At 40.4% G+C, this 22,500-nt stretch overlaps 4 protein-coding genes across 6 annotated transcripts in view; 2 read left to right on the plus strand and 2 right to left on the minus strand.

Moving 5' to 3' along the window:
• Nucleotides 1–8,170, plus strand: part of LOC137970955 (solute carrier family 35 member F3-like) — a 13,623-nt gene extending 5,453 nt beyond the window's left edge. For all 3 annotated transcript variants that reach the window (XM_068817632.1, XM_068817633.1, XM_068817634.1), the window contains 4 exons: nucleotides 466–718; nucleotides 2,586–2,805; nucleotides 3,718–3,843; nucleotides 5,722–8,170. In XM_068817632.1, coding sequence (XP_068673733.1) covers nucleotides 466–718; nucleotides 2,586–2,805; nucleotides 3,718–3,843; nucleotides 5,722–6,150 — 1,028 coding nt within the window. In that variant the 3' untranslated portion in view covers nucleotides 6,151–8,170. The remainder of the gene's footprint in view (nucleotides 1–465; nucleotides 719–2,585; nucleotides 2,806–3,717; nucleotides 3,844–5,721) is intronic.
• Nucleotides 1–22,500, minus strand: part of LOC137970954 (cytochrome b-c1 complex subunit 2, mitochondrial-like) — an 88,187-nt gene that overhangs the window by 45,826 nt on the left and 19,861 nt on the right. The gene's annotated exons all lie outside the window — the stretch shown is intronic.
• On the minus strand, nucleotides 9,977–19,629 carry LOC137970207 (small ribosomal subunit protein uS2-like). Its single transcript, XM_068816728.1, has 7 exons — nucleotides 19,593–19,629; nucleotides 16,775–16,946; nucleotides 16,109–16,227; nucleotides 13,199–13,342; nucleotides 11,916–12,146; nucleotides 11,060–11,161; nucleotides 9,977–10,292 (listed from the first exon to the last, which is right to left on the minus strand). The coding sequence occupies exons 2-7, from the start codon at nucleotides 16,905–16,907 to the stop codon at nucleotides 10,056–10,058; spliced, it is 966 nt and encodes a 321-aa protein (XP_068672829.1). The 5' UTR covers nucleotides 16,908–16,946; nucleotides 19,593–19,629; the 3' UTR covers nucleotides 9,977–10,055.
• Nucleotides 19,816–22,500, plus strand: part of LOC137969746 (evolutionarily conserved signaling intermediate in Toll pathway, mitochondrial-like) — a 3,350-nt gene continuing 665 nt past the window's right edge. The window contains 3 exon segments of the mRNA XM_068816097.1: nucleotides 19,816–20,700; nucleotides 21,661–21,779; nucleotides 21,781–21,851. Of these exon segments, the coding sequence (XP_068672198.1) occupies nucleotides 19,888–20,700; nucleotides 21,661–21,779; nucleotides 21,781–21,851 (1,003 nt within the window). The 5' untranslated portion in view covers nucleotides 19,816–19,887.

The following is a 22,500-nucleotide window of genomic DNA, read 5'->3' on the forward strand; positions in this document are numbered from 1 at the left end:
GTCGCGTTACCTGCGCAGTAAAAGTTGCGCACAAACAATTAGCGTGAACGTCCTTAATTAAACGCGTGCATATCACGAAGTCACGCAAAAATTGAGCCATCCGGGGCTCGCATCAGTGATTGTCTTGATGATTGACCAATCAGAATGTTTGGTTTCTTACCGTTTTTGCTCTGAATTACCTCTTTTCTGCACTGTGTTACCTGGAAACTGAACCAATCAAAATTGAGAAACTTTTCTGAGTATGTTATCAGGAGCCAGGAGGTCCTGTAGGTGCCTAAAGGCCTTTAAAAGATTTCAAAAAAAAGGTGGGGGGGGGGGGGGGGAAGCAAACCATGCAATTCAATATTGTTATCTCTTTGGACAAAAATTAAAGCGTTCCCTCCCAACTCCCTCCTTCAGTAGTTTTGTTCTTTGGGTGAATTAGTCTGGGAATTATTATTATTTTTATTGTTTGCTTCCATCCAGAGCCAACGGTGAAACAAGGATTAACCGACTCACGTCACATTGATGCTAAAAAGATGCTGATTGGGGTTGCCATAGTGATAGGCATTGCTTTTTCCTGGGTAGGAGCAACACAATTTGCACAAAGCACCTACTCAAAACACTTCAATGCACCCTTCTTTATCACTTGGTTCGCCACTGCATGGATGGTTCTGGTATTTCCATTGTATTCTCTACCAAGCTTACTCAGAGGAAAGAAGATCTCTTCATTTTACAGGTATGCACAGCAAAAAGAAAGAAGAAAAAAACTTACCTCTCAGATACAAAGCACCTTAAAACCCACACATCCTGACCTGCATATTATTAAGTTTCAAATGTTTGAAAATCAGAGGCGAACAGGATTATTTTCTGTTCTTATACTTTTGGGGAGTCGAGGTGTACAAGACAAGAAAATCTCGAGAGCGATAGAGTGGAGTTTACATGTCTGCCTGTCAAATAATATTTGAAAAAGAAGTACTGGGTTGTAGCTGCAGTTTTAAGAGAACATGGCCATCTACCAATGCTCGAATCCTGAACTTGGCATCCTGTGAGTTGACTTTGTCGGCTCTCTACTATGCTCTGAGAGGGTTTTCTCGAGTTAATTCTGTTGTCCCCTCTTCCCATCGTAAAGTTACATTTGATAAGTCTGCTTTAATTTCGCGTGGTCATGACTCCTTTATAAAGAGTTAAATATGAGGTATTAAATAATTATTATAATTATAATCATCATTATCATTGCTGTGCTAGTCTCTCGCTTGTCTTGGGTGCCTGCCGGGTTATCAATGATGGAGCCAGGTAGAAAAAGGTTGGAAAAAGAGACCCACAGACTCAAGCAATCCTTCAAACATAACTTTCATTGAAATGACCTTGGTTCAGGCTTTCCACATCTTCCCAATCCCTCTTCCCATTGTAGGTCCTGGTATTTTCCCTTAACTTCTACTGTACCCTCGCCCAAAATCCCTGTGCCCCCCAGTACTGCCTACATGTACATCAACTAGGTCGGTCTAAATGAGGTCTTCTTTCCCATCATGTCATGGTCGGCTGGATGCCCATAGTACTTAGAAGCTCGTACTCGGCGCTCGTGGGCGCGGCTACGCCGCAGGGTTGGAATCTCTGATCCTCTTCAAGATAACTCCAGTTAAAAAACTTCCACATGATCGGAAAGAATGTTGTGGGTGGGTAGCTCCTGCTGTTGTGCCCTTTTCAAGGTTATTCATGATGATGGCAGTTTGGTCCCTTCTCGTTCATTCTGAAAAATTTCCTTTAGTGACGGTTTTGAAGTCGGTAAGCAATGCGAGCATGATTTTCAGCCAGAACCTCATATACACAGTCGGGCCTCTCAGGTTTCGTACGACTCCGTATTTATCACGATATTCTCATGCTTGTTCGAAATGAACTCTTTTTTTAACTTCGTCAGCGTCTCATCAGCATTCCTCTGGTGCTCTGGATTTTTGCACAACAGCTTCTCCAATAAGTTCTTTTTGTAGTTTCACGGTGAGGAGCTTCCTCATCGGTATTTCTTGTTCCCTCTAGCTCGCCAAAAGACATTCCTTGGTCCTGTTCTGCCTCAGTGAACTATTTGTCTCGTTCCTCAGATATATTTCAATGTTTTTGGCCTTTATTAGCTGCTTTAGCACTTCGGATGTGAAAATCACGTTTATTATAATCCCTACACACAGCAGATTTTTGGCCTGGTTGCTGTGGTTGCAACACACTAGTTACTTCCCAAACCTTCGCCATGAGAGATTTCCTCCTGAATCGCTTAAAACTGGCGGCCTTGCCCCCTCTGGTTTTTAACGTACATAATCCATTGTTATATCTCTTCCTCCTCTAGAGAGATTTTTCTCAGTAAGGATGCCTTCAATTCTGGCTCCCTACTACAAGCTCGTTTCTTTCGTATTTTAACTTCGCAGAAATGTTCCTGTTTTTATTCCATGTCGGTTGAAAAATTGCACTGCACTTGACCGATGTCTGAGCATTTGGACGGTCAATACTCTGTCGAAAACATCACAACACAAACTAATTAAGGAAGTAGACCGTTTTAATTTCTAGGAGCGATATATCCTTGATTGAAATGTTGTTGTTTTTACAACTAATTATTTTAGAAAAAGTGAAGCAGTGTTTGGAAACCGCGGCCTCCAAATAAGGACATTATTTCAATACGTGGGTCCGTTTTGTCTGATATGGGTGGTAACCAACTACCTTTACGTTCGTGCACTGGGTGTCATCCGAGCTACTGACGTCACAGCCCTTTTTTCGTCCTGCAGTGCCTTTGTATACATCTTCTCCCTGTTATGGCTGCAGGAGAAACTTGGTATCGTCAAAGTAAGACTTAAAAAAAGCGGTTTTCAATTGAGTATCGAAAGTAATTAGCGAAATATTGAATTACTTCTCACAGTGATTGGTTCAAAGTTCTAGCGCCACTTTTTCAACCAATCAGAAGTGAAACCCAAACCAATCGTGGCTCGCGCGTGCACATTTTCCTGCGCTTTGTGTCGGCTACGGGTAATTTGTTTAACTGGATTGTCTCCGTCCTTTTTGATTGGCCAAAGTTATTACTTTGGTTTTGGTTTTACGACACTTGATTGAAAATCGCTGTAACTGCAACACCTAACCTTAATTTGAGAAGTACCGGAGTCAGCGTAACCGAGTGGTTTGGGCACCGGGCATTAATATACCAGACAGATCAAAGCTTAAACATCCCCCCGGGCATTTGACGCTTTTGCCTCACCGAAACAAAGGGTTCCACCGACCGAGCTACAAGGTCAAGCGGGAGCTGGCGTAGGCATGGATATTCGAGGAGTTTCTTTACGGCAACGAATTTATACAAATATTAAGAGGAGTATGTGTTCTCTAACGTTGACCGTGCAGCCCTTATATTTCCAGAGAGATATCTATTGCAGCTCGCAGCTTAGCCAGTGTTGTTTTGTCAAGAATTTGTCCCGCAATATCGAGGCCCTCCCAGGGAAGGGGGGGGGGGGAGGGTAAGTCGTCCTTGTTCCCTTTTCCTTGAAATATTTGCTTGTGTTCCCTTGTTCCCCAATTTACTTTCAAACTTGTTTCCAGCTTTTTGATCCCTAAAATTGGTCAAATTTTTTTTTGTTCCCTTGTTCCCTAAAATATTTTGAAATTGTTCCCCTGTTCCCCAGTTCAAGTTAGCCATGTTCCATTGTTCCCCAAAACTTCCCCGGGAGGGCCTCAATATTAGCACGCGCTGCTTTTCTGATTTATTTGCAGGTGTCCGCAGTAGTGATGTGTATTGGTGGTATCGTAATGATGGCTTATGCAGAAGGCTTTGAAGGGGCGAACACTGTTGGAGTAATTTTGTCTGTAGGTGCAGCCATAGGGGCCGCTTTGTACAAGGTAAAGTCTGAAATATCGCAATGAGAAGGTGCTTTCTCAGGAGAATAATACCCCACGGAGAAGAACTTTGTCCATTTCAACTCGTTCTCAGTGTTGATCTACTATTAGGAACTATAAAAAGATATCTATTAAATGATGATGATGATAATGATAATGATAATGATAATAATAATAATAATAATAATAATAATAATTATTGTTATTATTATTATTATTATTATTATTATTATCCATAATAATAATAATAATAATTATAATAATGCCAGTGATAGTTGGTGCACTCGGGACCGTGAGTGATATCTTGGACAAAAGAATAAAGGAGATTGCCCTTGGGAAGAGGTAAGATCATCAGGAAAGTGTTGAGCAATTCATGTGTAACCCGCTCTCCACAAAAGCTGTGCCGGGATTAAGGTCAGACCCGAGTCAGTGAGGAATGGTAACGACAACAATCACTCCAAGTCTGAAACTCACAGCACTAAGTGCTCTTCACATTGGGAAGACAGTAAATCAGATCAAAGCAGACCAATGATTATGATTACAGGGGAAGACCGGAGTACCCGGAGAAAAACCTCACGAAGCAGAAAAGAGAACCAACAAATTCAACCCACTTATGACGTCTAACCCGGGAACAGATCCCGCGGCTCGAGTTACTTTGGTGCAAGGCTAGTGCGCCAACCCTACTCCCGGGAAATATTCAAGAGGATCTTACATGGCCGCTTGGAGATACGAAATTTCTCTTCGAGTGTTGAAATATTTTTCAACTAGAGACGTATCTCCAAACGGCCATGTAATATTCTATTTATTGTATAAACACCAATGAAATACGGAATCATTTCATGAAAGGATCGAAAGGCGCGATTTTTATATGTAACCATAGCAACAGTGATCTTTTCACGTGTGAAGATAACTGTGAAGATATCATGTTTTCGCGTGAAATCTCACTTGGTATCTCATTGGTGTTTATATAATAAACATAAATATTTCTCGTTTTAAATTGTGTTTAGTGACAGTATAATATGACATTGATTAGGCTTCTTTCAGTTTATCATCTAGGTAACTGTTTTGAGCTTCAAACCGGTGGCCCACTTGTTTGAGCATCGGACTGCCATGCGGGAGGTCGTGAGTTCGACTCCGGCCAGACCAACACTCAGGGTCTTCAAATAACTGAGAAGAAAGCGCTGCCTTTGTAATTACATCCGAAAATATGCTAGACTTTCAAGTCTTTTCGGATAAGGTCCCATAAACCGTAGCCCCCGTCTCAAAACCCTTGTTCAAAAAACTCTTTGGGACGTAAAAAAGATCCCACATGCACACTGATCGAAAAGAACAGGGCACGGACTTCACGCGGGTGTTGTGATTGAGGGCCACAAGTTCATTAGGATAAGGCTACTACGTGCTACCCTTATAAAAGTAAAAGGGACCACGCAAAAACGACCACGACACCACAAAACAATGGGTTTATGAGCAAAAACGATAGCTCTGCACGCGCCTGCACGTGCGTTTTGCATTTGCCGTCCTCGTCCTGACAGCAACGTGAATTGACCAAATTTGAGGTTGTGTAGAGGACGTGAGAACCTGACGAAGCATTTTAAAATGTATCCCAAACAACCACACCGCTCTTGCCATTTTTATTCCTGCAATGTTGATACACACTTTCTATTCCGAACTACTTGGGGTTATGACGAAATTATTACAATCACGGGAAATAATATTTTTAGACGAGGTTCTCGTTGGCGGCGTCGACGTCCTTGCGTAAGCTCCTTAAAGACTTCACAGTGCCATGAGCTACGCTTCGAAGTCAATCAATCATCACGCTGTCAAAAATTAACTTAACTAAGGCACAGATTGACGCAATTTTATTTTGTTATTTATTTTCAGGTGTGGTTCAAACGTATCATGGGAGACGCTACTTTGGGCCAAGTTTCACTGTTTCTCTCTTGTCTTGGTCTTCTCAGCACTCTTCTCCTCTGGCCAATTGTCGTTATCTTTCATTACACACACTACGAAGACTTGAAATGGGGGCACATCCCTTGGAAATATCTTTGTGGAAAGGCAGTTTTAAGCCTTATATTTAATTTCTTGATCAACTTTGGTATTGCCTTTACTTATCCGTTGTTTATTTCACTCGGAACTGTTCTCGGAATTCCCATAAACGCTTTGACAGATTTCACCTTCCGCGGTGCGGAATTCGGCAGTTACAAGATAGTTTCTGCATTATCTATCGTCCTTGGGTTTCTGTTTATGTTACTCCCCATGGAAATTGAAAAAACTCTACAGGAAATTTTCTGTTGCGGGCGTCTACTGTAGTTGTCCAATTTGGTCAGTTCCCTCAGAAACTATTAAGTAACAAGTTTGACTTCAGAGCGAAGTATTTACACAGAAAGGTATGGTGGCAAATTAATTTTAACATCTACGAGTTGCAAACGCAAACTTGTGAACACATGAACACAGAGATGCCAACCTATGGAGATCTAAAATCTGGAGATTTTTTCCACCCGGTCTCCCCTCCCCTCCCCCCTCGATCAACCTACCCACTCCCCCTCCCCTCCTCTCCCCCCCCCCCTCCCTTAAACGCACCCAGCCATCTCCCAGCAGCTCCTTCAGAATACAAGAATATTCTGCCGCCATTGTGAATTTGCGGGAAAACAGGGTACTTATGTCAAGAATTTTTATTGGTTAATCGGAGATCCAATCAAACAATCGGTTATATGGCTATGATAGCTAAAGGAAGTCATTTTGTTTAGTTCTATTAACGTGTGTTTCAAACTCAGAGATGAAGAAATGCATTAAGAAACAATGAAACGAGTTTGAAAATATCGATTTTTTTTAAACTTGGGGATGCAATTTGAGTCTAGAATGGAGAAACGTCTTTAAAAGTTTCAGAGTCGTTTTTATCCGGGAGATTTAATGACCCGTACGGGAGACCGGGAGATTCGTTCCGTATCCGGGAGACTCCCGGATAATCCGGGAGAGTTGGCACGTATGTGAACATGAAGTATTGCAAAGATCAACGAGCCTGACAACAACGAAGGAAATGGGTCTTAAACCACAGGCAGGCAGACCATCCTCTGTTGGTGTTGTTGTTGTTGTTGTTATCGATATTTAGAAGGATAAATACATCAATCAATTTTCTTGACTCTCTAACTGGCGGTCGAGAAAAGATCTCGCAAAATGACACCTAAAACAGCTTGGAACGACCAAAACAACATAACACATGACTCAGTTGACACTTGTTTGATCTTTCATTGAACTATTTGCTTTCAAACATTATTGCCGAGCAAATCGCAACCGCCGAAATGTATTTATCCTTCAACAGATAGATAACACTACCACCAACAGAGGGTGGTCAGCCAGTGCTTAAACGAGAGGTTAATATGTTATCCCAGCCATTGCAAAACATTTTCTAAATGTTTTGCAATTTATGAAATAGATTCTTGTTGCAATGTATTTCCCGAATAAAAGCGGTATCTCAATCGATCGCCCCACTGAGTTATCAAGGCCTTATCCCTTTGTTTTTTACCCTTTTCTCTGTCCCTCCCTTTCATTCAAGTTTCAAAGGATCAAACATTAGATAAAGAAAGCAAATAGTCCATTTTACAGTTGTGTGCTTAGTTACCTGGCCTGTGAATGAAAGTGAGGCTGGAGTTGACCTTGTTTCGATAGAAACCTCACGGCTTTTCTTTTGTAAATTCTTACTAATTAGCATGACAACAACATTATTAACATAAGAAAAGGAGGGAGGTCTGTATCATAACAAGGTCAACATAGTGATTACTGCCAACGGAAATCGGAAACGTTGACTGGAATTTAAACTTCAAATCAGCACAGGAATAACCGAAAAGAAAGTGTGGCCAAAGCTCGATAAACTGCAAATAAACAGCCGTCCTTGTCTTCTCACGCAAAAAGACACGTTTCTTTAAACCAAGAATGCACGCGATACCTTTGCTCCTAGAAACCAGACAACTCCCCATATAATTGTTGCATTGAGCAAATCAATGACGCATGTAACAGAGAATGTATACCACAAACTGTGGTGTTCCTGAGCCTAGTTAACACGAGCGACGCAAATGCAAACGAGTCCAAGCGACGCTTACACAAAGAACGCAAAAGCCAGGAAGGTTAAGAGACGCTGGCGCAAGTTGAAGTCATCCGGCTTCCAGAAGGCGGGCGAAGCTGATGCCATTAACTTCAACCAAAGTGGCATGGGACTGGTATCGTCACTTCGCGAACCCTGGTTTGCACACGAACACTTGCGAGAGAGTTAAATTTCCCATTTTTTGGTCTGGCGCTTGTTGACAAGTGTATTTCCTCGAGTTTGCAAAGTGCGTTTGCGTCAGAAGTGGGGGGGGGGGGGGGGGGGGGGGAGGGAGAGGGAGGGGGGTCAAAACCATCCGCTTCCGGTACCATTGGGACCATTAGCCTCCCGCGCCCTTTATCAATTTCACCGGACAGGCTTTGTTTGAGCTGATTGACAGTGAGACGGACACGAACGAATAATTATGAACTTCGCCTTTTTTCCTTCCCTTGTTTCGAGCGTCCGTTGTCAGGAGCCCATGAGTAGGGAACTTAAGCAACGACGACGGCGATGACAACGAGAACGTCGTCTCAAAATATCAATTCGCGTTATTGTAATCATTTCGTGACTATTTTAACTATTTTAATACGACATGGGTGTGGGAGTTCCTCAAAAATGACACTGGTCGGAACGGCGCTTAATGGGCCATTTCCGAGTTGCTGTTTATGAGTCTTGGTGCTCAACTATTGTGAGGGAAATGAGTTTGATTTGCATAAGAATACGCAACTCATTTCCATTTGAATGGTTGTGCACCAGGACTCGCTTTGAAGCTGAGCCATGTAGCAACTCGGAAATGGGCTATTTAGAGGAGAACATAAAACTATCTTCAAGTGCTGACGTTCTTCTTAAAACCTCAAATTTGGATGTTTCACGTTGTTGTTTTGCTGATGACGGCAAATAAATGGTCAAATATGAAAAACGCACGTGAAGGGCGTGCAAAGCTATTGTTTTTGCCCACTAAACATGCAAATTTGTGACGTTCTCGTTGCCGTCGCCGTTGTCGTTGCTTAAGTTCTTTAGTAGGAGCGAGCAACTCCCCTACTAAGCCTGTGTCACGGCATTCTTACAGACCAATCTATTTTTGGATTACCTTTGCCGCAAAACAACAAAGGGAGTTCCGGTTCGGTGACGCAATGACGTCAAGTTAGTTTCCTGTGATTGGTCATCGGGCTCCCTAGGGAGTCTCATTCGTGGGAAATTTAATCCAAAAATAAATCGGTCTATGAAAACGCTGTCACAGAAATAATTACATGGGAGTTGCTCGCTCCTACTCACGGGCTCCTGCCGTTGTTTAGTAACCTTGAACTAAAATTGCCAACACCAACACGGAACTAAGACAGCCGTTGTAAATTTTGACTGGGCTCATCAGTTAGCCCAGTAATTAATGAGTGAACTATGTTAAGAGTGACGTTCAAGTCGTAGAAAGCAAGAAAAATTTCGTGAATTCAAAACTACCACTTTCAGTAAAATAATTGTCTAACGTGGCTTACTACAGATTTCCGAAGAAAAAGATCAAGATTTTGAAATATGTGAAATTATAATTTCAAAAGGCCTTTGCTTTTTCTCAAAAACTAGCCGCACGATCCCACCTAAAAAATTCAGGATATCCTTAGCGAACAAAAATAATTATGTGTAGAAATAAATCTGTCAGACAGGTCTTTCGCAAATGGCAAAAACGTCAATTTTCGTCAATTTTTATAAGTGAAAAACTGCCCTGTCTGATAGACCTTTTTTTTTTTAATGTTGACGGTTTCGTCTTCATATTGCTTACTAATTCCTAAAATTTTAACCCTGGTCGTACGGCTAGGTTTTGACAGAAAGGCATTTGAAATGTCTAGTTTCCAGTCCCCCTCCAGGAGCTTGATCACTATGTTTACCATTTTTCCCCTGATTTGCATTTCTTTCTTAGGTAAAATTACATTTGACATCAATTGCAGTGACTAACACTTCAGAAGAGACATCCTGTTGCTTTAATTTCACAGACTTAAAAATCTTGATCTTTCTCTTCGGAAAAACTGTAGTAAGCCATTAAGTGTAAAGATCCGATGGAGGCCAGCGTTAAGTCAGTGGGAGTTTTAATCAGTCTCTACCAAGGCATTACATTCAGACCGGAGCTTAAAGTCAATTAAGGCACAGCTCAGGCCCATTCTGCTCCACCCGTGTTTGAATCCTGCATGGTGATCGATGTACCCCAGTCACCGCTAGCCGGCTCCGCTCCCCACTCTTTTTGCGCGGGATCAGAAGGGATATCTCCCCAGTCCTTGGAAATTGTAGTGGTCGTCTCGGCTCCCCAGTTAGCTGCAGAGGCACCCCAATCCTCACTGGCGCCTATCGCAGCTGGAATGGTTGGGGCAACCACTTGGTCAGCAGCCCACTGAAAACAAGTCATCGAAAAAAAACCCGTTAGATTGCATTGAAATGTAAACTAAATTTTCACATGTAATAGCAGAGTTACCCCACCACCCACCCGAACATGCCACACTTTTGCACTAAGAAACCCGACACTCGGGATACCACAGACAAATCGCTGTTACACTTGGCAAATTTTCTTCCAAAGTGAAACTGTGTCGCAATTTTGCGGTGACAAGGGCTCTCACACTGCGAAACAAGTGGACAAGTTGCCCAACCAGTGGAAAACGTTTCGTGAAACTTTCTTGTTTTCGATGATCACACGAGGTCGTCCCGGAAATTTCGGAAAGCGTGTTCTTTCCCTTTCTCCAGTTATTGTCAAAGCTGAACAGGAATGGGAATAAGTAGTATAGTTCTGAAGGAAGTCACCCTTTGTCATAGAAAACAACATTACCAGCAGCGCTGCACCTCTTCTTTGTGACCTTCAACCTTTTAAGGAGGCAGTGCTGTCAGGTGGTTCGGGTGCCTGCCTTGAGATCCGGAGATCCTGGGTTCAAGACCCCCTCTAACAACTCGTTCAATTCGATCCAGTTATTCCCTGGTTCAGCTTCTCAGCTGCACTTGTAAATAGGCAACTGGTGGTTGCCTCCGGGCAGTTGGGATTCTTAACAGTTGTTGCTCTTGTTATGTTCTGTCGTTTCGTTGATTGACTCTTACTGGTCCTGAGAAGTCCCTATGGGGAGTGGCCAATTACGTATGTATGTATCCTTTCGCTTTCTTGACCTTACATACCTCAGTGGACGGTTGTTCTGCGGTCCCTCCCCATTCAGGAGCCTGATACGTTGGCTGTGGTTCTTCGGGAGCGTGTGGAACTGCCTGTTCTTCTTTCTCAACCTATTGAAAAATAAAGTGGCAACAGGGCTTTCTATTTGTTTTCTTTGAAGGGTAATTTAGCCCCAGCTGAAGGGACCTTTCAAGGCGCACTGGTGCTTTTTTTAATTGTTTCTTCCACTCTTTGTCAAAAACAATCTTTTCTCCTTGATGTGTCCCAGGCTTTAATTACAAGTAATAATAATAATAATAATAATAATAATAATAATAATAACATGAATTTTTATAGCGCTATTTCCCATAGGTCCAATAGCGCTTTACAATAAAAGTTATATATTAAAATTCAACAAATAAAGAATGTTAGCAAAAGGTATCTTTAAAAAGTTGAGTTTTAAGTTTTGATTTAAACACATCTAGTGATTAAGTGAAATGTAATTTGTTGACTGAGTCCAACCGCAGATTAATCTAGACAGTTCGCGCAGCAACAGCAAAAGACTTGTAGCCATACGACTTTTGGGACTAGCTCGGAACATGAAGTATATTCTGGTTTGCAGATCGCAAATTCCTGGTAGGTTTATATGGTTTAATAAGTTCAGAGATACATCCAGGAGCTTGTCCATGGATGGCTTTAAAAGTTATAGTGGCTTTCTTCAAGGTTATTGAACGAATGCATAAATGGAGGCCAAAAATGTATTGTTTTGTTTATGTGCTAATGAGACTCACTAGCCTCGCTCTCGAACGACATTTCTGAAAACTTATTACCAAGCTTTGGAATAAAAACGGCTATTTTACAGTTATGATTTTTTTTAATTCTCACCTCGTCTGGATCCCTGTAAAAGTACAGATCAGGCATGACATCCCAAGGATGCTGACGACTTATGCTTCCACGCATACGGAGCACTTCCCTTGCCAATAACCACCACATGAGCCCAACAGCATGTGCACCCTTGTTGTTACAAGGGATTGCTACATCTATGTGGCGCAAGGGAGAGTCTGTATTGCAGAATGCAATCACAGGAATGTTCACATAAGATGCTTCAGTCACAGGCTAAAAAGCACCAAAAACGTATCAATACCATGAACATGCAAGTCTGCAAAATGCAAAAGTGAGGACTTTATTGAAAACGCTAGGGAATTCCGCAACCACATTGAAAAGGAAGAAACTTTGGCACAATCTGTCAAGGAATGGACCATATGTAGTGTACGTTATTTTTATTACGTAAATAGAAAGTGATGGAATTTTGAAATTCCAAAATACAGTAGTTTCCACTTTGCACTTTACAGTAGTTGCCACTTTGCTGCTACTTTTGCTAAAATAAATAGAGAATTGACAAAACTATTTTGTTTCTCGCCATGAATTTTCTTTCAATCTGAAGATAGTGTAATTGTAGGGTAATTTAGCTGCGATTTTACATGCACAACTCCATTGCTTTGATCGTACTCCGTTTTCAGCGGTTTTTTTACACACAAGTATTGTGGGCTCATATTTTGTTTTGCTACACTGCTGACACAATGCAGCAAGACGATTTTGCGACTCTAATTTGCGAAACTGTGACTAAATTTTTGTATCTTGTCACTAAATTGCAACTGGATTTTTTTGTTAAGTTTGAGCCCTGACACGGTTACTCTTTTGTTGATTAGAGGTCGCCTTTAAAAGAGGGTACTCTTGTCTAGGGGTTTTAATAAAATTTCAAATTGGTGGCAGGGTTGAGTGGAGTAGCCAACTGTTTCTGGGGGTGTCTGGGGGCAGGCCCTTTTTAAAAGAACTCTCTCAAACACCACATTTCAAAAGCAAAATTGATGGTCCTGTTTAGATGACTTCATGTTGTCATTGCCAAAATAAATTTTACTGTTACGTTTGAAAGTACTTGTCTTTTTATTACTTCAATTTAGGTTTGAAAGAATCTGTCTTTATATTACTTCAATTTCAGGGGAAAAAGTAGGTAACTGAGTTCTCTGACTGAAGTAGCCAACACGTTTCATCAGCTGTCAGTACTTAGTGAACCCACTGCTTGTCCCTTCAGCCACGTTAAGAGCAAATAGCACTTAAAGGGAGCTATAAGTATGGTGTACAAACTTAGAATGAACTTAAGTTCTCACTTGGTGATCAGTACGGGGGTCACACACAATGAGCAAACGAGGCTCCTTGAAAGCTGCCTGGATCTGGTTGGTGAATGTGCCTGGAGTGAATCTTCCAGCAACAGCTATAGCCCCAGTGTGGCCGGCAAACTTGAGGATGGCACGCTACCAAATTCAGAAACACAAAATAGTTAAGTGCCTATGACCTTCAGCAGTTTTTTTTACACACCACCTTCCAAAAAATGTTGCAGTAATAATAATTATTATTAAGCAAAGCATGATTTCTCCCAAAAGGTCAATACCGTATTTACCCATGTATAAGTCGACCTTTTATGGCCTCAAAAGAAACTCCAAAAATCGCCCTTGACTTATACACGGGTCAAAGGTTTTGAGCCAAGTTCCAGCTATGTAATTTATTCAAAATTAACATAATAATGTTGTCTTGGGCATAACGAACGCAGTGGACAAAGCCGACAAAAGACTGCAAAATGAATGAAAAATGACTTTAAAATGAATGTAAGCAATTCCAGTTGAAATGAAAAAGGATTTGTCCAAATCTAAATGTTGAAGATACTCACAAGCACAAATATGAAATAGACACTGGAAATTTTGTTTCCCAAAGGCCGAAAGCTCTAAAAGGCATTTCTGTTTCTTCGAATAAAACATGATCGTTCAACGGCTTAGTAACCTGGCGCAATACCTCGTGTTTGGGTGCAAGCAATGTCACTCGTGTTGCGTGAAAATGCTGGTTGGTAATGATTGTTTTTTATTCTTTACACAAACCTGGCTGATTTAAATGCTTTTGCAAACTTCGTATTGTTTGGTTTATGAGTTTTGTTTTGTTTGTCATGTGAGAAATTATAAGTCAAGGACCAATTAAACCTTGCACATTTTCGCAACATTCGCAAGTTATTTTCAAAGATCGACTCCTGCTTCTGTCATGTTGTGCTTATCCTCTAAAGCCCTTTATCGTTGAACAACGAAACAGGTTAGTTTAAGGTTTACATCTTCGATTTTCTGAGAACTGCCCGCATATACAACAACTGCTGAACCACAAAACTATTAAGTGCTTGAGGCCCTGATTTTTTTGTGTATCCACATTTCCAGAAATCGAAAAATACAAGATTAGTCTCCCAGTAACACTGAACAAAGAAATTAAGAAATTGCTTTTTTTGCCATTAAAAATGGGGGGTCGACTTATACACGGGATCGACTTATACACAGGTAAATACGGTATTAATTTCTGCCAAAATGTTTGTGGCGCACTCCTTTCAAATAATATTATTATCATTATTATTATTGAAGGTCAATGACACAGATTCAGAAATAAATATACAGCAATCTACCTTATTTCCTTCTCACAGAAGCAATGTAAACAAATTATTGAGGGTTCAAAGTCATCATAATTCTACTGTCAACTTGCCTGAAAAACCACAGGGGAGGGTATAGATCATGCTTTGATTTCTTTGCCTACTATACAACTGGATTGGCAATGTTTTGGACTAGAATGTTTCCTTCAACCTTTTAAAGGCTAAAGTTCTTGAAAGTCCTCATTGAGAAACTGTTGGCAGAATTAACAATATTATGAAATTGACAGAAAGGCTTAAGTTCTTGAAAGTCCTCAGGACAAACTGTTGGCAAAATTAATATTATGAAATTAAAAGAAGTGATCCTCACTCTCGGCTGGACAGTTAATTTTAAGCAATTGTCTCTTAAGCAGCGGCTACATGAGCAATGTTTTGCTCGTGCCGGTGATACTTTTTTTTTCAAATTCTGTCACGTCACCTGTCCAAGAGGGTGGCTACACTTGCGATAACTTTTGGCAACAGATTGAGGGCCGTGCAAATCGGATACTTCAAGAGACCTGGGCACTATAAACAAACATTCCTCCTTTAATTTCATTGGCTCAATACCCTTTAGTCACATCGCAAGCAGCGGCAAAAAGTTGAAGGGTGGCTACATGGGAAACTATCTCAGCAATTTTTTTGTCACGAAAGTTTCAACTCTGGCGACTTTTTTCTTGCGATTTTCCAGCTGTTGCATTGCCAGTCCAAGGGTGGCTACACTTGCGATTTTCATCTTGCGCTGGTGACGAGACAAAATTTGAAAAAATCGCATCACTGGTGCGAGCAAAAAATCGCTCGGGTAGCCGTGGCTTTATAGCCACCTGACAAAAATTAATGTCCAGCCAATATCCAATCAAGTCCTTTCCCAAGAACACTTGTAAGCAAAAATTGACCTGCTCCCAAGTGAGTGGCTTCAAACTCAGTTGCCAGAGCACTGCCCGTATCACAGAGGTCATGGGTTTAAATCCTATTGAAGCGTGTCTATACAATGTAATCTTGAGAAAATTGCTTAAATTGTTCAGCCAACAGAGGTTTTTTAATAAAAGCTGGCAGCAGGCAAAATTCGCCGTCTATTGCATGTAAACTTGCCACCTACTTTTTCCTTGGAAACTACCCCAAATTTTAGGAACAAAATGAGAAACATCCGCACAAAACAAGATCTTAGCTTAGATCGGTAAGGATTTGTTCACAAAAAACAAGAGACGCCTGAATTCTGAGTAATAACTTAGAGACAATTGCTAAAATTGTACAGCCAACAGTGAGGACCACTTCTTTCGTCTATAACCTGCACTTCAAGCATGTACATTATTTCAAAATTAATATTGTAACATCACATTGTCTTTCCCAAGCCAGGCAAGTAACTGTTCAGTATCTTCCCTTTGGAAATTCCTTTCCTTTGCTCTTTTAAGATTCGTTAGATTCTACATTATCAATCAAGAACCTCTTGACCTTCAAGAAAATGAGAATTAACATTTGAGAATCAAGAATCATTTGAGAGTCAAATTGAGACTGTCAACTTCCATTATTCTATGTGGCACAATGCCATAGGAATTAAAATGGACAACACAATCTTGTTACACAATACCTGTCCATAAGGCCTTGCAGAGATGACACACACATCAGCAGGGTTTTCAATGCTGACAATTATACGAGCTGCAAGAAGCAGCTTCTCCCAAGTCTTTTTTATGTTGATGATGTGAATACCTGCAAAAGGGAGGAGCTGGTTAATAATTATTGCAACTTTACAATAATTGTTGAAGATATGATCCTTTGTACACTCAGTAGGCTAGGTTTGTAGCATTTGTATTGTAGGTCAACCATGTCACAATGATCATCATTCTTCAAAATGACTGTAACCTGGAATTCAATTTAAGCTATCTTTCCGTAGGAAAGGAGGTTCCCGTTATTAACCTGATCTGGCTCGTAAGCAGAGACTTGTTGTAAGAGGCAGCTGGGTTAACAGTGAAAAAAAAAACGTGATGATATTCTTTCAATGTGTTTGACTTATCATATTAGTGTTGACTCTCCTTCAAATGACTTGGTCCTAGATTTTCATCAAGGTCTTTGCAACTACTTGAACCCATTGAATCCTTGGAGTGAGACTTAATAGATTTCACTCGTCAATGGGGGAGGGGGGCGTCCTAGGGCAATTGAGGTGTCAATGGGTTAAGTTCCATTTTTCACTTTGGCGTCTCAGAACATGAATTGCCTCCCAATAACACGAAAGAAATAACAAGAAGAAAGGTCTTACCATCAGGTTTCCGCTTATAAACGTAACTTTCCATTTGATAATCTACATTGCTTGCACCAAGATGAACTCCTGCAGCAAGTAGCTTTACCACATCTTCTTCCTTTAACTGAAGAGCATCAATGCCCCCGGACATAATGCTTGGCTGTGCCAAAAAAGGTAACGACGGAACAACCTGGAATGCACACAATTTACAGTCAGTAAAGAAATCAAGCTATGAAGGCCATAAACAATGATAACCAATATTATTACAACTCTAAACTCTGTCTAATGCCAATCGATGACAAACAGTTCAGCACATGTTCATCACAAGATAATGTCCCAAGCTCTTGTTTAATCGCAGACCAACCGGCTCAATCAAGAGAGCCCTTATCTGCCCTGTAGTAGATCGCAGGTCTACGCCCTCGCAAGACCAACACTTAAGGTCTTAAAATATATGTAAAACATGCTTTGTAGTTTCATCTGTAATAGGTAAACTTTTAAAGTTTTCTCAGATAAGGACTGAACTGTAGGCCATGTCTCACATATACCTCTTAAGTAAACATTATTGTCAAGACATAGGTAACTCACCTGTAATATTATAAATGCAATATTGTTTTTACATGCCGTTAGCAATACAATATTAAGATTATGATTAGTTGTTTAACCCATTGACACCTCAAATGCCCTAGGACGCCCCTGGTTGACAAGTAAAATCGTCTGGCATTAAACAAAGTAAAATCTGTCAAGTCTCACTCCCAGAGGTCAATGGGTTAAGGTTACAAAGAATGTTTGACTGCTCATCCAATTGCAATGTTCCCATCTTCCATTTCCTGTTCATTCTGTAGTTCAAATACCATCGTTTTCATCTTAACATATGACAGGAAAACATGTTCTTCAAAGTTTGAATTTGGCAGCTGTTAAGCAAACTTTTGCACGTGATAGTTGGAGAGTATCTGAAGCATACTTTATCTGATCACGGTCAATAGACCAATTTTGACATAAATTCAGTCCAAAACAAAAGGCATCATCTCAAGGTTCTGGGGAATAAACTCATACAATTCCTTATTTTTATTCCCCAGAGCCGAGATGATGTCTTTTGTTCAGGACTGAATTTTAATATATCGAAACTGGTCTATTTCTTTGAAAAGTCTTCAATATCCAGTATTGCTGAAATTTTAGGAAAACATGCTTGAACGTCTCTCAAACATTGCAAGATTGAAGACGAAAATTGTCAAGTTTGCAGCCTATTAGAGCATGTTTTCCTGTCACATGTCCACGCTCAAATAAAGACGACACTGGTATATGACATTTCAAATATTCTACATTCACTTCATCCAGCTCTAGTAGGATATAATTTAAACTTGCAATTGACTACATCTCAGCTAGCTTTATAGCACAGTTGGTTGAGCAAATGCAGTGGTCATGGCTTTGAATCTTGTTCAAGCCTCGGTTTTTTTAGGCTTGCTCGCTTGTAACTGCTTACTCTTTCGAGCTTTCATTTGATGTTCATGCTGCAGGGAAACCAGGGTGCGACAAAAATGGTGTCCACTTGCCCCAGACAAGTGGTTTTGGCCAGGGGACAAGTGGGTTTTTAATCTTACTTGTCCTTTGGACAACTGAATCTTCAGGAAATAATTTTAAAAAAACAAGGTATTTAACTGTTTAAGTGGAGGAATTAGTATACAATTAAGTTTTTGCAAGTGTAAAACTGATCGCTTTTGCAAAAGTAACTTAAAAGTTGGAAACGAAATGAGTTGAGCACTTATGATTTAATCCGTCGTTTTATTTGAAAGCGTACTGGGACTCATTTGGGGGTATTGATTTGTGCATTTATTAAAACATCTTTCACTCCTAAACCGGCCATACTTAGTATTTTACTCTGTCTAATGCCAGACGATTTTACTTGTCAATGGGGAACCTCCAGGAGTCAATGGGTTAATAGACCCTCTTCGTCGTTGTCAGGACATGCACAATGATAGCTGATCAGCGAAGCATAAAAGACCATAAAAGGCTATTTTGATGTACCGGTAAAAAAGCTAAAGAGAAAAACAAAACCTTCGGCAGAGAACACTGAGGTAAATGAGAAGAAAAAGCAATCTAACAGCCTAACGGTTCAAGTTCGAAAGTTCCAGGAATCTTGGAAGTACATCAACACCTTAAATGCTGTGTAGATGTCATCTGACTTCCAAAATAGAAAGGAGTATACGTCGCACGCATATTCATACATTAGAGCTTGGATTTAACTCTACAGCCAAGGACAACTACACTTGAGGTTGGGACAAGTAAAACCAGACCCTCGATCGTCCATTGGACAAGTGGAGTTCTACATTTTTTCTTAACCTGGAAACTTTCTTCAAAACTTATTAAAAGAAGGAATAACTTGAAGATTGAGTTGTCAATTGTTCTTCAGGCTTGCACTTTATGGGAACATGCCATTTATAATCCATTTCATGTGGAAATTATTAATGCCTGATGATCGACTTTACAATTTACTGAGGGTTACCTCATTATTTGATTCTTTGAAGCATTTAAGTGTTTAATTTAATAAATCTACTTTGGATAAAGGCCCACTAACTTATCAGTTCCACTGCTATATGTCACCCTTTCTAAGGAAAAATGCCCCGTTTTGAGAAATCAAGGAATAACAGTTCGAATATTCCTCGACTAACTTGAATCGAAAAGGGGTCGACTTAGTTTTACCTCAAATTTTCGATACAGATCACTTTCTAGAAGACTTAAAATGGATTTCAAATATTCTGACTATTAGTGCGAAACAATTCAAGCGAAACAGACTGTAAAACGCCTAAAGAATAAGGGAAATAATACGACATTTTCTTACTCTTGCAAAAGCCAAAGAGGGCTGGAAGGAAAAGAGGACTCACGACAGAGACCACGTGGTATTAATATCATAAATTCTAGGGGTGGACCGACAAGATCAAAAGGGGCATTTTCTAAATAAATAGGGGAGGAGAGGTAAAGTGAATTTTCTGTATTAAGAATTGTATTAAACATTGTGGGATAGAACATCAACATCTCCTCCCCTGCAAGTATTGAATTGGGCATCAAAAGAATCCAAAATGGTGGACGTTGTGAAGTGAACTTTTTGTTTCTGCAAGTTTCAAGAAGGAAAGAAAATGCGTTGCGGGTGGAATTGGACAACAATGGCGAGAAGAATGTTGAGTGACCCCTTTGCTGTATCTTCTTGTAGACTGTTAACACAGCACCTGAAATATAACATACCGATGCAAAGGCAGATTTGTTCCTCAAAACATTTGCGCAATGAATTCGAGGAGCGGAGTAAAAGGACGAATGACGAGGGGGATCGACTCGCCAAGATAAGAGCAGAGGATGCTGCAAGAAATAAGGTCATACACCTAAAGGTAAAGCCAAGTGAAGTGAAAGCTGTCAAGGCAGCTCTTTCAAAGCATGCAACTTCGTTCGAAAGGGCTGCTTCTCTCAAGAAATCCAAGGAGAGCTTTTTTGGTGTAATTGATACCTTTCTTTCAAAAGACCGCACCAGAAGAGGACATATGGAATTTCTAAAAACTGCTATGGCATATATGGACGAGTTTGGTGTTGAAAAAGATGTTGAGGCTTACAACAGGCTGTTGGATGTATTTCCACGGGGGAGGTATGACAACAAAACACTCTTTGATGCCATATGGGCAAAGAAGCATCCACAAGCTGAGCTAGCGTTGGAAATCTTGACCCAAATGGAGGACTATTGGCTACTTCCAAATGAGAACACTTATGACATTTTGTTTGACATATTTGGCCATGCTAGTCAACCTTTGCAAAAGTGTCGTAGATTGATTTATTGGTATCACAAACTGGAGGAGATGTTTCCTAACCCCTATCCTAAGGAACTTCCTCAAAGGGATACAGAACTAAGTAAGCTTGCACTCACCAGAATGACCAAAGATGAGCAGATAGTTACGATTTTTAAGGTAATACCCAAAAATCATCATAGTATGATTTCTTTAACACTTCTCAGGGTCCCAAAGGGGTTAAGGGCTCCAGGGCTCCGGGCCTAAAAAAACAGGGCCCCAGGGCTCCAAGGCCAAAAAATCGGGGCTCCAGGGCTTCATAGTAGCTACTTTAAGGCTCCGGGCTCCCCTGTTGACTAGTAGACTGTACTCTAAACACCAGAAAAATGATCGGGCTCCGGGCTCCACAGCAAAAAAATCCAGGGCTCCAGGAACCCCCCCTTTGGGAACCTGACTTCTTGCACTGTGCCAATGATGAGGTAAATTTACCTCTGTGACTTGGGTTTAAAATGCTGCAAATTAAAATATTAACAGATAAGCTCTGGGAAATTGCCCTGGGCAACATGGAAAACATATCAGTGGTAAAAAGACAAGGATAAAAAATTGACAAGAAAGGATATTGTCGTACCCCTTTGACACCTCAAATGCCCAAGGATGTCCCCAGTTGGTGAGTGATATCATCTCACCCTCAGGGTCAATAGGTTAAAGTCTGTTTAAAGTTTAAGTTTTCCTTGTGTTTATCATGATTGTTAAGTACAAGACTTTAGAACACTTAGTGTTCTAAAAGAGTTCTTTGATATTTCACTGTTTTACATATTACATTTCACTGAGATTTAGTCCCTTCCAGCCTTCAAGCAAAATGGCTGGCCTCTTTCCTCTGACATTTATGGTTCAATTAAAGGACTGTAAATTGTTGTAAATTTTACAGTGAGGTTTGTAATCTGTTATTTAATCTGTGAGCAATGGAGTAGATCACACTCCACAAAGTCAAGTGGGCTGTACTTAAGAAAATGCCCTGCAAAACTGAGTAATCAAAACATGCAGCATCTGAAAGATGTAGAAATTGCATCATGTCGTATGTTCTCTTTTGTTTTTATTTTCTGTGTTCCCTGTTAATGTTGTTGTTTGTTGGCCTGATAGGACAATGGTGATAACAAGGAACAGGAGTTCTTAGTTAGTGCACAGACAAAAGCTCAGAGGAAACTGTTGGAGCGTTACAATTCTACCAAACCTTTATATGTTGAGGGACCTTTCTTCATTTGTGCGGCGGCTTCAGAGATATTTCTTCACTTTGAGAACTGATGCTGAGTTGGATTTGGAGAATGGGGAAGGTATGAAATAGAAGGCCTGAATCTTTCAGGACTTGTTCATTAAAAGCAGTTATATTTAAAAGATTAAAGTGGTACTATGATCAAAAAATTAATTTCCTTTTTTTCTTCAGATTTTGAAAGCGTGTTCGCTTAACACCTAACTGGCACAATTTTGAGCTTTGAGTTTTATCCAAAGGCTGTTTATTTTGAGTGTAAGTGTTGGATTTCATGGTCCGCCATTACTCACGTTCAAAACTGGCCGATTGGACCTCAGAGGGTTGGATCTAGAGAAAATGACGTCATTTACTCACTGGCTTAAAATTTCAGCGTGTAAACGCAATTTATTATATGTGCAAAACACGGGTTGAAAAGTCTGAAAGCCCGAAACTTCCGTGCTGCATATTAATTAGGCCGCGCACACATGCATTGCATTCTTAAACTAATGAGTGTTTGACGTCATTTTCTCCTCGACCCAGCTCTCTCAAGATTTTAAAGTTAGTAATGGCGGACCAATAAATAAGAAAATTCCAGCTAAAATAAACAGGTGTCTTTTTAAAATCAGAACTTAAAACTTAGGTGAGTTAGTGTTTAGTTAACATAGTTTTGAAATCCAAAGGAAAAACAAATTTATTTTTTGGTCGTAGTACCACTTTAAGTAGAGATCTAAATT

This window comes from Montipora foliosa, chromosome 9 (assembly GCF_036669935.1).
Source record: "Montipora foliosa isolate CH-2021 chromosome 9, ASM3666993v2, whole genome shotgun sequence".
Taxonomy (NCBI): Eukaryota; Metazoa; Cnidaria; class Anthozoa; order Scleractinia; family Acroporidae; genus Montipora; species Montipora foliosa.